Here is a 13,376-nt window from a genome sequence, read left to right on the forward strand (position 1 = left end):
CTCCTTAACTCACAGTATTGTAGCTTTTCCCAGCAGCCTCTGGCAGTTTAAAAGCAGATGGTCCAATCAGCAACGGCTTAGCTACTGTGCTCCTCCACCACATTACTGAACACTTTAATGAAACTGAATTGTATCCAGCTTCAGCATAGGACTCATGCTCTGATTGTTCAATATTTCTTTCTCCCCTCCCCTCCCCCCCACACACACTAATAATCCTGCACTACAAGACTCATAACTTTAGCTTGGACGGAGGTGGAAGGTCAGCGAGACAGAACTGTGTCTTAACTTTATCCATAAGATTTCTGTACACAGCATTTACCTGCCAGTTTCAAGGACCAAGATTAGGGAGTCGCTGAAACTAGTGATTTATGTTAATCTCATATTTAACAAGGATGAAGCACGTCTGCTAACGAGATAGTATTTCTAAACACATAGCACAAGGGGAATTGATGAAATGCAAATAAGAACTGACAGCAAAGTCCAGAAATGTTTACCTAGATTTAATGCTAAACTCTAAAGCAGCGCTAGTTGAGCAGTTTCCATTCTTTAGGATTCCCAGACATAAAATTACAAAATTATGGACCCCATAATTGAAAAGAAACTATGCAATCCACAAAATGCATTACACAGTTTCTTTCCAATTATGGGATCCATAACTTTGTAAAATATTAGGGTTATTATGATGTATTTTGGGAAGGGCTGCTCTTGTAATTGAATTTAGAAAGTACAAGCTAATGAAGAATGGTACTGTTTTTCTACAGCTTGCAAGAAGCGATGGGTGTGTTCAGTTAGTTCTGAGGCAGCTAAAATTTAATTTACAAAAGCCAAAATCCTGTTTGTCTGTCTGAGAAATCGTTTCTTTTGGAAGCAGGAACATAAAAAGTAAGAGGCAGTTTGTTGTTGTTAGCTGCGAAGTCATGTCTGACCCATCGCGACCCCATGGACAACGTTCCTCCAGGCCTTCCTGTCCTCTACCATCTTCTGGAGTCCATTTAAGCTCACGCCTACTGCTTCAGTAGACAGTACCAAAAGAGGCAGAAGTAACTGTTTAATGCAGGCTGGTAGGGAAAAAACACATCCTTCTTAATCCCTTATTCAGTCAGAACTGAATAAGCTTCCTGGATGAGAAGCGAAACGTCTTCAAGGAAAAACAAAGAAAGTCCAGTTGTCTTTTGAAAATGCACCTTTGGGGAAATCTCTCTTAATGGACTCAATTATTCAGTGTTACAATGCTCCAATTTGGCTATTTAGGTAATGTTACAACAGCTGTTTCCCTGCCTTGTGTTCATTATACATCAAGCTTCCAAACCTCTAAAGCAGTCCTTTAAAATAATTCTTGTACAGCCATCTCTATAGCTCTAAAGCAGGGGTCTTCAAACTTGGCCCTTTTATGACTTGTGGACTTCAACTCCCAGAATTCCTCAGCCAACGTGACTGGCTGAGGCATTCTGGGAGTTGAAGTCCACAAGTCACAAAAGGGCCAAGTTTGAAGACCCCTGCTCTAAAGCCTCTAAACCCAAGTGCACCTTACACATCACTGTGGAATTTTACAAGAGAGTAGCAAAGTAACTAACTCCAGTTTATCCCAGGTGCTTAGTTTGAAGTTCACTGTGTCTTGTGAAACCAACTAAAGTGATCCTGGGCATGTTATGGGAACACAACCAATGAAAAGCTTCTAATGAAAAGTAGCAATTGAAATAAGAATTATGCGTTCCTTTCCCTGCTTTCACTTCAGCACTGCTAGTTATTCCTTCCTACGGATGCTTAGAAAAAGAAATGGAGTTATCAAACCAGTGTGCCATTCCAGAGCCCTAAATTGCGCCAGGGCTGTACAGAATGTTCCATCTTTGTGAGGAATGTGATTTACTTGGGAACAAGTAGGTTTTCTTAGAGACAGTACAGCCTGCCTACCCAATTTTGCACAGTGCCAAGAGGCAGTGTAATTTTATAAAATCGAGTCAAGAGCAAGTCAAGAAGTCAGGAGAATCCTCTTGCGGTAGCTGCTAAATATGGAGATAGCCACATCCTTGTTGTGAGAGGCATTGGTTTTGTTTGCAAATTGTCCTCCAGTACATTGAAGCAATTATTTATCGAATATCTACTGCCTGCTTAGCCTTGGAAGTGGAAGAGAACCATCATCTCATTATGGGAACAAAAGGCAGAAAAGGAGACTACAATTTTCTTCAAAAATCCAATCTTAAGCAGAAGGTAGTGATGCAAGACTTATATTATAAAGAATAACCGGAGACGTCTTTGTCAGTTTATAAAAACTATGGTCACAAAAGGCCTGGGACCTCAGGCACCACATCAGTAAGAGGACCAAATGCTTGGATGTTTGGATGATTTCCTTGAAATATTGCAGGGCCATTTTCCTCTTCTTCTCCCTCCTCAAAACCACAAGACTGTAAACTTCTCTCTAGCTACTTTTGGGGGCTTATTACACGATTGGCATCAAATCTTTTTTTAATCCTGATGCAATTGTTATTACAAAATAAAACAATTAAAAGTGTTTTCATCCGAATGTTACGACGTTCCAAGGGTGGGGTTAGCATATCTCCCAATATTTGTTAAAAGCTTTGGAAACTTAGCTCATCTCTATCCTAGTCCCTTTTTAATTTACCTTTCAAAATACAATATTCCAAGTAACCTGAAGCTTGTAAGTCACTTTTACACACTACAAATTATTATATAACAATAAAATCTTTCAAGAGTCCTATAGGCTAGACCTGCTGCTTTCCATAATGAAAGTTACTATTAGAGAAAAACATAAGAATGTAAGTTTCAAGCAGCACATTGTATTTGGTGCCAGCAAAGGAAATATAAATGAACAAACCACTGAGCTAAAGTTTTGAATCACCTTAAAAACATTATTGAGAGCCCATTTAGTATAGTGCTAAAGGCATCAGGCTAGTAACCAGGAGACCGTGAGTCCTAGTGCCACGTTAGACACAAAGCCAGCTAGGTGACCTTGGGCCAGTCACTCTCTCTCAGCCCTCAGAAGGAGACAATGGCAAACCACTTCTGAAAAACCTTGCCAAGAAAACTGCAGGGACTTATCCAGTCTCCAAGAATCAGACATGATTGAATGGAAGAATATATGTATATGTAGTGTGTGTGTGTGTGTGTGTGTGTGTGTGTGTGTGTGTGTGTAACGATGATATAAGCTTTCCTGATCAAATAACATATGCACCATGTCTGTGCTTGAAATTAAACCATAGCTGAACAGCATCCATGGAAATTATTATAAACTATACTCATTAATATATATCTTTAAACCTGTACTCCAAAACATAACATTTGAGCAGGTAGTAACATGAACACAATCAACAAGCCATAGCAAGCTGGCAAAAAGTGAGAGAAGTACTCCAGCTTTTCAAGGGCTAAAATAGACTAAAACAATGACATCTTTGGGGGTCACTATTTACTTTATTGTTCTATTATTTTACTTCTCTTTACACACCTTTCATTTTTTCCCCTTTTCATTGTTGTAAGCCACCCTAGAGTAGCTCCACGACCAACCAACAAATAAATTAGCGGGAGCAAACGGCTATTAAAATATTTTTTAAAAAGCAAATATGTATCTAATGTTTCTTATCATGAGAGACCATAGATGAAATGGAACATCAAGTTTGGTGGTGTACTGTAACTGTAGGTTTAGGTTGTTGCTTCTTCTGCACATCGATTCCCTTCCCTAAACCTGTTCTGGATAGTCACTGTTTTCTGGAGCACTCTGAAAATGTGCAAGAGGATGTTGAAGCAGGCAGTTGTGAAATCCACCGAGCAAACACATTTCATCATTAAGAAAAAAACCCACCACCACCTCACTGGATTTTTCTCCAATTATTGGATGTTGCTTGTTTTAATAAAGCATAATAGAAATGGGCAGCTAATTATACTTCATATAATATCTTGTCCCAAGTAGCCTGTAGAATCACTAATTTAATGAATATCCATTTGCTAAATACAATAGAAAAGGCAAGCTAAAGGCTTAGGAGAAAATGGCAAAAGTGTGCTCATGTTAAATGAATGAGAAGAGTTTTGAGATTGAGGTTTTTTTTCTCTGAAAAGGCATATTTCTTAAGCTGAATTTACTGCTGTTATTTAGTGCAATATCACAGTGAACATTATTACCATTGTTAAACTGGGTAGAATAAGTGTTTATTGATGTGATGTTTGTAAAGTACAAGGGGGGTTGTTCTTGCACCAAAAGATTAAATCAGGGGTCTTCAAACTTGGCCCTTTTATGATGTGCCTGGCTGAGGAATTTGGGGAGTTGAAGCCCACAAGTCATAAAAGGGCCAAGTTTGAAGACCCCTGGGTTAAATGGTCGTCTGAATTTATGGTCTTTATTTGGAGTCTCACTTGTGACTCCTTCATTTGGAGTCTCATATGCTCTTCCTGGGGCTGACCAAACTCTGTTCAGTCTTTCTTCCTTTCCTATAATTGTCATGTCCCAAAGAAGTGAAAAACTAATTTACTTCCCAGCTTGGACAAACTGAAAACCTGTTTTATAGGGACAGTTGCAAGAATTATGGAAAAGGCTGTAACTGCACCGTTGCCCAAAAAAGTGGGAGAAAATATTCATCCTGTGGGAGAAAGATGATGATACTGTATAAACTGATTGAATAATGGATCATCCCCACATTTCCCTGCCCTGGGATGTGTATTTTCCACACGGCTGCTTAGTAAACACCACTCTGAAAACAGCAAAAATAGCAGTTTGAAGAAAGGCATTAATTGCTCCAAAGTGTTTCTTGTGGCAACGGGTGGAGGCTGTATCTTTTGAGGGTCTTGGAAAAAAAGATCCTATATGCTGCATCCTTCATTCCATCTTTCTCTTTTCATTAGTGTTGTCACTTGTACATTTTCAGAGTAAAACCAACGGCAATAAAGTGGTGTGGGCAAGACTGCCCTCTAGTGGCTGTTTCTATGAAATGCCTTTACTGTATTCTTGCAGAATCCAGTGGCCCATACACTATCTTGTGCAATCTAACAGAAGCTGAACAAGCGCTTGAGATGAATTCATTAGGAAACCTGTTGTGAAAAACTGTTGACATTGGACTTTAAACAAGTTGTGAATGCAGCTGTCATTATGCAAGCAGAAACTGAGGGTCCCGCCCCTTGTTTTCTAACATTTTGTCCCTCAGGAATGTATTTTGAAATTGATCGGGATAAATATCATGCTAAACAATTTATTTGTATAGTGCTTGAAATAATTTTAAATATTAAATAGAGAGCAAGCAGTCTAATCTTAGCTACTTGCTTTTCAGAGATTTCATGACTAGAATAACTACTGTAGTTAACATGGCCCAAGAAGAAAGGGTATTTTTATTTCTCATTGTAGTGGGTTTGCTTCTTCGTTGGAACATGCATTAAATCTAAGGCCTCTTGGAATCCAACACTTGTCTCTAGCACTATACTTACTCATTTAGTTTAATTTTTTCCCCAATGTATGAAAGATTCCCGTGTTTAAATTGAAAGGTAATGCCTAAATATTTCTTTTGATCTGCCGGTGAGAAAAAGCATCTTCTTCTCACTACTTAGAAGGGGACGTCTTTATATTCTGCCTCTTATGACTTGAAGGCTCACCAACTGAACACAAAGAGAAAATACAGCCTTTTTCTGCAGAAGACTGTTTTAATTCCAAAGCAAAAATAGAGAGATTTCATAAATTAATCAATACACACCGTTTCATTTACGTGTTTACAATACTTTGGTTTTCAGAGTATGAGAATCACATAATATGTTCTGAACAATTTGCCTGAGAAATCAATTTACGATTTTCTTGACAGCATATACTGTTCAACAGGTGAACACAAGTTGGAGTGCATAATTAAAACGCAGAAGGAAATGTTTAGGAAATATTTTCATAACCCCCAAATGCTTTTCCTGATTTTATTTAACTAGAAATATTTGGCAGTGTTCCTTTACCAATATTCATTTTTGAAGCAAGCCCAAGACAAGGAGTCCATCTGGCTCCTATTCCAACATACGACTTTTTTCCTGCTTCCATTATCAGTGAAGAGACTCATTACAAAAGCAGAAACAATCAGAGAAAGTAAGGTAATAGAAAGTATGCTCTATTTTCATGAATGAAGAGCAAAGGTGACATTGGATCCAGTTTAGGCAGATGCTGGGTTATTTCTAAGATGATAAAAAAATGGATGCTTCCCATTTTTGCAATTAAAGGCCTCAATATTGGTTTTTCTCCCGCAACTTCATTAACCTGGTATCATCCCGCTGTTTAGAATTATAGATTACCAGAAACACTTCAGTAAATACTCAAGTCTTTCCTTTCAAATGGATCCCACTCCATTACATTTTTTTTAAAGAAAAATCACCTCACATTTTTAATTGATACATTTTTGGACATCCTTAAGAACATTCATAGTGACTCTTGCACAGGCTTTAGTCTTGTTCTGAATTTATCTTTTCTGCTTCACAAGGTGGGAACTTGTTCTCATTCAGGCTAAAAATGATAGCATGTCACTCACCGTAAAATACTTTTTACCAGGTCTAGGAATTTTTCATACCGAGAGAAGCCCCTCTTTGCTCTTTTTTTTCATTTTTATTTTTTTTGCTGAACAACAGACACAGGGAAACTTCATAAATGCTAAAACCCAACAAGCTGTGTGCAACCGGGAAGAGAGGAAATTTCAAATACTTCATATAGTGTTCATAAATGCTTAATCATTCTTCTAGCATTCAGATATAAATGGACAAGTGCTTCTACATTATTGTCACAGTATTAAGTAGTCCTTTATAAGACAGATTCTTTTCCCCATTGACTCCCATGGGCATCGTTTTAATGACACTTTCTGGGGGAAAAACAGCAACTCTGTCCCATGGCGCGATCTCTTGCTACGGCAAGGGCGTCTTTGGTTAAAGCCGCTAACCCTCTCAAGCGGTGGGTGAGGGCACATCTTCCTGAGGCCTCAGTTCTTGCCCAATTCTGTTCTGTTCGAGCTCACTTATTACAGACATATACTTAAATTCACTTGGCTGATGGTTAAATGATTCCACTAACCAATAGGTCTCTTGACGGTCTGTGGCATAGAAAAGCTGAACCTCGCTGGCTAGGCACTGGGCTTCCTGTACATTCTGTGAAAATAAACAACGTATATGCTGTTAGAAGAGTTATGGGGCTTCATCAGTGGAAAAACAAGGAGCATTAACCTTTACACCTTGTATCAAAAATTAAATTTCATTTTTATTGTGGCGCTCTAACGGCAGGACAATTATATAGTAACAGACATAACAAAGCTGCTATAAAAGCAGCCCGGTGTTTTATTATTTGGAGGTGTTTCAAATCACTAAGAACTGATTATGAAAAGGAAAGGAACATTATGGGGATGAGGTCAGTGGCTCTTTCACCAGTTCTGAGGTATTTCTAAGCCAGTCCTGAATATTGTCCAATTGTCTTAAGTCTCTGAAGCGGAACAAAAATGTGTAACAGCAACAGTTGGTACAGCTTCAACTATCGTAATACTAGTCAGACAAAAAATAAAGGGAGAGCGCCAACTGGAATGCAAAAAAAAAAGTGGGCCAGTTCTATTATAGTCCACATTACTAAAGTGTGCAAGCTATTATTGAACATTCACAAGTTTACATATTTGTTTTGTAAACTGTTAGCTGGCCATCTGGAAGTCTCTTCTATTGGCATCAACATGAGGGTGGAATATGTATAAAAATATTTGCCTAGCATACTTAGAAATGCTCATCCGTTCTGTGCTTTCAGTAAGCAAGACTAACAAAATGATACAAAAACAATTCCACTCTTTATGCTACTTCTTGTGCTGCTATTTGTTTTAATAAACCAAGGAACTGTCTTACTGTCACAAAAACCTGACCATTACTAAGTTTTGCTTACCAAGAATTTAGAATCCATTTCTGCGGTCATCAGTACAATTCCTTTTTCCTTCTGAAGCTCAGGATAATGATACAAAATCAACTGGCTTGGAGAAGCATCCCCTTGAGACTGCGGCAAATACAAAGTTCATTATTATATAAAGACAGGGATATTCCACACTTTTAATTACCGAATCATTTTAAGGCTGCTATCAGGAAAGAGATACACAGGCATCTACGCGATGTAAGAAGAAAATATTGCAATGCTGAGCTCTTTCTGTTCAGGATCCTTTCCTTCTTTGGTGTTTCATGTATGGCATATGCACAGAAATATTTGTGTAAGTAATCCCGAGTGCCGCGTAACAGAGTGAGCGCCTGTTATTTGTCCCAGCTTCTGCCAACCTAGCAGTTCGAAAGCACGTAAAAATACAAGTAGAAAAATAGGGACCACTACGGTGGGAAGGTAACAGCGTTCCATGCGCCTTTGGCGTCTAGTCATGCCGGCCACATGACCACGGAGACGTCCTCGGACAAGCGCTGGCTCTTCGGCTTTGAAACGGAGATGAGCACCGGCCCCTAGAGTTGGAAACGACTAGCACGCATGTGCGGGGGAACCTTTACCTTTACCTTATGTACCTAAAAGGCTCCAATACTCTAATACTAGGAAGTCAACAAAAAGAGAGAAATGTACATTTTGATTTTTGGCTAGATTAAGATGCCATTCCAAGCACCAAGGTCAACTGCAACTCTCTTAGTTCCCATCTACCATGTTCATCAACTAGTCTAAGCAAACGGTTGAGAAAGACTGATCTAGAGAACACGCTTGCTCTGGTAAACCTTAGTTTCTCATTTTGACACCTGGGCACATTATCACAGAGCTGTATGAATGTTATGAAAAATACTCATTATTCAACTCAAACTCTGAACCACCTCCATATTGGAAGAGTCCGGACAAACATGTGTTACCTTAGTAAGTTTGAGTTATGAAGCGACTGCTGACAATTCAAGGAACCATTTTGCTTTTGCTTTGAGGCAAGAGCAATCAGGCTCTTTGGCTATGCAGTTTCCATGTTACCTCTCAAAACAAGCAAAAACCATTAACCAGCCTCAAACCATAGTTTAAAATCCTGAAACCATAGATTCCAGGTATTCAACAAGCATTTTAATTAACTAATCATTAATGGTTTGTAGGTTCCAGGTACTGTAGTCAAAACAGGAGATTTAATTTATTTGCTGCTATAATGTGTTCTGCAAAAAGTCTGCTCATATCCCAGCTTAATTTTCCAGATATAATCACCATCTAATCAGTCAGTTTTGACTTGCATAGGTACAGTATCTGGAATGATTAACACACCAGCTTCCACTGCATAATTTTACTATAAAAAGAACTGTCAAGGCTTAATTGATTTGGAGCACCGTGCCCTTTTGAATCAAGCCCTGGAGGATTGTCTGTTTTAAGCATCTCACAGTAAGGCCAAATAAATGACCCAAGTCTTCAATAAAAATCATTTTCTGCAATTTAACAGATCTGCATAAGGGATAGGTAGCAAAGAGTTCAAAAACAACTCAATTTCCCTTAAAGACCCAAACATCTTATAAGTGCCCACCTGAGATAATTCTTGTTTTAAGGAGTGGTTTTAAAAGGCAGTGACATACACAGATTTTTTTTTTTGGGGGGGGGGAAATCTACCTGCTTTCTGAATTCCCAAAACTACCCCTGGAAATAATTTTTTAGAAAGAAAAAAACACCACCTACCTGAATGTTTATCAGAGAAGTGAAGTGAAGTTCTGTTCCTGACCACTGTCCAATAAAAAATTCATATCCTTCCTTTCTTGGCAGCGCATAAAGAAACTGGATTGAAGATGAGTGGGAATTAAAATTGGTCTATTGAAATCCAGGTCAAATTGAGTAAAACACAAGACTCAGGAAGACAAATGAGCAGTCATTCTAGACTAATTCTGGAAAGTGACGCTTCTTAAATGTTCATTTCCTCATTTCCTTCTCAGCCTGAGAAACTTTTATCTGCCTCTATGCTCCCCCAGAATGTTCTTTGCAACAATTCATTATGTTCTGCATTTTTTGGACTAAAGTACTTTTATAAACAGAATAGCAGTTGGAAAGGACATTGGAGGCCTTCTAATACAACCCTCTGCTCAAGCGGGATATCCTATACCAGTGGTGGCGAACCTATGGCACGCGTGCCAGAGGCGGCACTCAGAGCCCTCTCTATGGGCATGTGCGCCATTGCCTCAGCCCCGCCTCCCCTCCACAGCCCCTTTATCAGCAGCCCCCCCGGAGGAGTCACCCCCGAGCGCGGACCGCAAGGAGCAGCAGAGCCAAGGACATGGCAGCCAGGCAGCGGGGACAAGACTGCACCGTCACAGCCCTTCATGCGCAGTTGATGCTGTGGGCAGCGGGCAGAGGATGTAACTGCCATGGCGCTGCTGGGCTACCTGGGCGATCGGCGAGCTGTGGAGGCGATGGGTGGCCCTGCAGGAGGGCAGAGCAGGGGGGGCAATGGGGCACAAGGTGGGGGCGGGGCTGGCTTGGCGGCACTCGGTCTCTAAAAGGTTCGCCATCACTGTCCTATACCATTTCAGACAAATGGCTTTCCAATCTCCTCTTAAAAACTAACAGTGATGGAGCATCCTCAACTTCAGGAGGCAACCCATTCCACTGATTAATTGTTCCACTGTCAGGAAATTTCTCATTAGAGAAGGGTGTTGTCAAACTGGTGGCCTACGAGCCGGATGCATCACGTGCAGGCCACGCCTATCCCTGCTCCGCAAAGGCAAAAAAGTCACCTGATGCAATCAAGTTTGGCACCTGTGCCTTAGAGAATTATAATCTATTAAGAGCAGTTTTATCTACATTCCATCACAATTGGAACATCAAACTGTCAGTAACAAGATTTTATACTGAGAACAGTGAAAGAACAGACTCTGCACACAACGAACCTTCTCAAACACACACATTATACTTACGGATGGACAATTTTGAATTCGTTTCCACATGACATCAAAAGTTTTTCCCTTTGGAAAGAAATGGGAAACATGCTTATGTAGTTCTTACAATTGAAAAAGAAACATGATTTATTTTCTTACATCCCACCATTTGAGGTGGTTTCTAACAACAGCAAGTGATCAAACTCCTGAATATTAACTACAAAACTGTTTTGGCACTGTCAGCAATAAATATTTAATTTCTGAAGGCCCCATTAAGTTAAAACAGGAGGGATGGGGGAAATTACTGTTGTACTTACAGGAATAACAGCATAAACTGTGTCTTCTCCAGAAAAGTATTGCTTCCATATCTAGATCAAAGAGATTGTGCCAATTATTTCAAAGACAATGAATGGAATCAAAATAATCTCAATTCAGTGCAATATTTCAATCAGTTGAAATAAGCTGGTTTTTACTGGTGCTGTTTTCAGTCTAACAGCCAAACTGGAAAGCTTCCAGGTTTTTTTTACCCATGTTTTTATTTAAGACTCAAGAGAGTCAAAACTAGTAATAAAAATAATGAAAACTTACTAAATGAAACACCTAACAAAGTAAAGAACTCTGTAAGATAACTGCAAGTTGATTTCACTGGGATTTTTATTCTTCAAAAAGAGTTTTACTCATTCCTAGAAAGACGTAAGTATGAACTCTGAGGAACTTGCTTGGACAAAAATCTCTGTAGTGTGGGCACACTTTTAAAAAGTTCATTATCATCTTATTTCATCATGCACAGGAATCCAAACATTCTTTAAACAGAATTTTTTTTTGGGGGGGGGGAATATATGGGAATTGATTTCTGCCCATTATCCTGCATGGAAGTAAGCTCTGGGCTTAAAAAACACCAGTATCTATTTATTTAATTTATTTATTGTTCATGTTTTTATTCTGCCACAATTGAAGGACTTCACTATGTCATACAAGAAGGGGTGTGTGTGTGTGTGTGTGTGTGTGTGTGTCATTTTAAGATTATACAAGACTATAGACTAATCTACAGACTTCTAATAAAAAAGGATAATTCACACAAGAGAAATTATAGCATTGTTAAATTGTCAAAGCAAGTATCTCCATATAGAAAACAGTAACTATGAGCAACAACCCTGAATATAGGACTTTAATGTTGTAAGTTTTTGTCAAAAGTTAACAGAGAACAACAAGTTCCATTAACTTAAAAGTGTTAAAAGTTACACAAAATCTACTTTTAAGAATTCCAATTTTTGTCACCTGCTTTATTTCTTCAGGCTTTTTCTGTTTCATCATGTCAACATTAAGTATAGAATCAAGTGTCTGAAACAAATTATAAACAATAAAGTTTGCATGCTAAGTCATCAATGTAAGAAGAAATTAAACAAAATGTTGAGTCCTTGTAAGCTAACACATATACAACGTAACTGGGAAGAAGTTTATCTACTTCTAATAGTTATAGCATTTCTATCCTATCCTATCCTATCCTATCCTATCCTATCCATCCCTTCCTTCTCTCCCACCTACCTACCTACCTACCATCTTTAGAAGAGAACAGAACAGAATAGAATAACAGAATAGAATAGGCAGGAAACCCTATACCATTTCAGACAAATGGCATCAGATAACTTTCATCTGGTAATTTAATGAGGTATGCATTTGGGTGTCACATAAATTTATTCCACAACAACAACAATCTGGAGGAAAGATGGATTGAAAGAAATCATCCAGCTCAAAATCAACCACTGAATCGATGGATGAGAAGGCACCTGACACTAGGTCATACCAACCTAGATCCAACTTATTTTTAATTTTACATTCTTAAAATAATTAGTAAAACAATCTTTAAACTTAACTTTAAAAATTAATTAAAAAAACAAAAAGAAAAATAGGAATACGACAGCTCCGAAAGACTTTAAAAAAAGGAAAAAAATCTCTGTACCTTATAGCTACCAATAAATATATTACTATATCTATACTGAAAGTAATTGTAAAACATTACAAAATATATATTCTTGCATCCTTTGATTAGGTAGAAAATATTGCCTTTTGCAAAACTGATAGATCCACTTCCAATAATCATTTCTTAACATCCGGAATGAGGGGTCCTTGGTGCTCTCTGAGCTTGTTTTCTTGCAGATGTTTTATTATCCAAACTAGGTAACATCATCAGTGCTGGTTCACTACGTAGTTTGGGAAATGAAACATCTGTAAGAAACAAGCAAGCTCAGAGAATACTAAAGATCCCTCATTTAAACTCTGAACTACAAATATTCTCCTTTATTGGTAACATCCGGAATATTAGCACATTTATAATTACCCAATATGAAAAATCCAAAGCCTTAAGACACTTTACTATCCTGGTTCAATAGCAAATAACTATATAACATACCATCAAATCCCATGGCCTGTTCTCAGGATGAAAGAAAGCATATCTACGATATCTTATCAAAAGCAGCTAAACTATGTCAATAACATAATTTTCCATAACACATCTTATAAAAAATCCATCAGACAGATCTAGCTCCCTGATCCAATACATCATTAGCAACATAGGATACTGT

The 13,376-nt window shown here is 38.4% G+C and overlaps 1 protein-coding gene across 2 annotated transcripts in view; it reads right to left on the reverse strand.

The window, feature by feature from the left end:
- ATPAF1 (ATP synthase mitochondrial F1 complex assembly factor 1) overlaps positions 1-13,376 on the reverse strand; it is a 30,114-nt gene that overhangs the window by 14,807 nt on the left and 1,931 nt on the right. Inside the window, exons 4-9 of one of the 2 annotated variants that reach the window (XM_081322642.1) lie at positions 12,073-12,135; positions 11,112-11,162; positions 10,834-10,881; positions 9,605-9,700; positions 7,871-7,978; positions 7,028-7,101 (exon numbers count right to left, since the gene is read on the reverse strand). In XM_081322642.1, coding sequence (XP_081178768.1) covers positions 7,028-7,101; positions 7,871-7,978; positions 9,605-9,700; positions 10,834-10,881; positions 11,112-11,162; positions 12,073-12,135 — 440 coding nt within the window. Of the gene's footprint in view, positions 1-5,617; positions 7,102-7,870; positions 7,979-9,604; positions 9,701-10,833; positions 10,882-11,111; positions 11,163-12,072; positions 12,136-13,376 lie in introns of those variants that run through there. The other variant, XM_081322641.1, reaches the window with a different exon arrangement.

Source organism: Vipera berus (genome assembly GCF_964194415.1).
Source record: "Vipera berus genome assembly, chromosome: 3".
Classification (NCBI taxonomy): Eukaryota; Metazoa; Chordata; class Lepidosauria; order Squamata; family Viperidae; genus Vipera; species Vipera berus.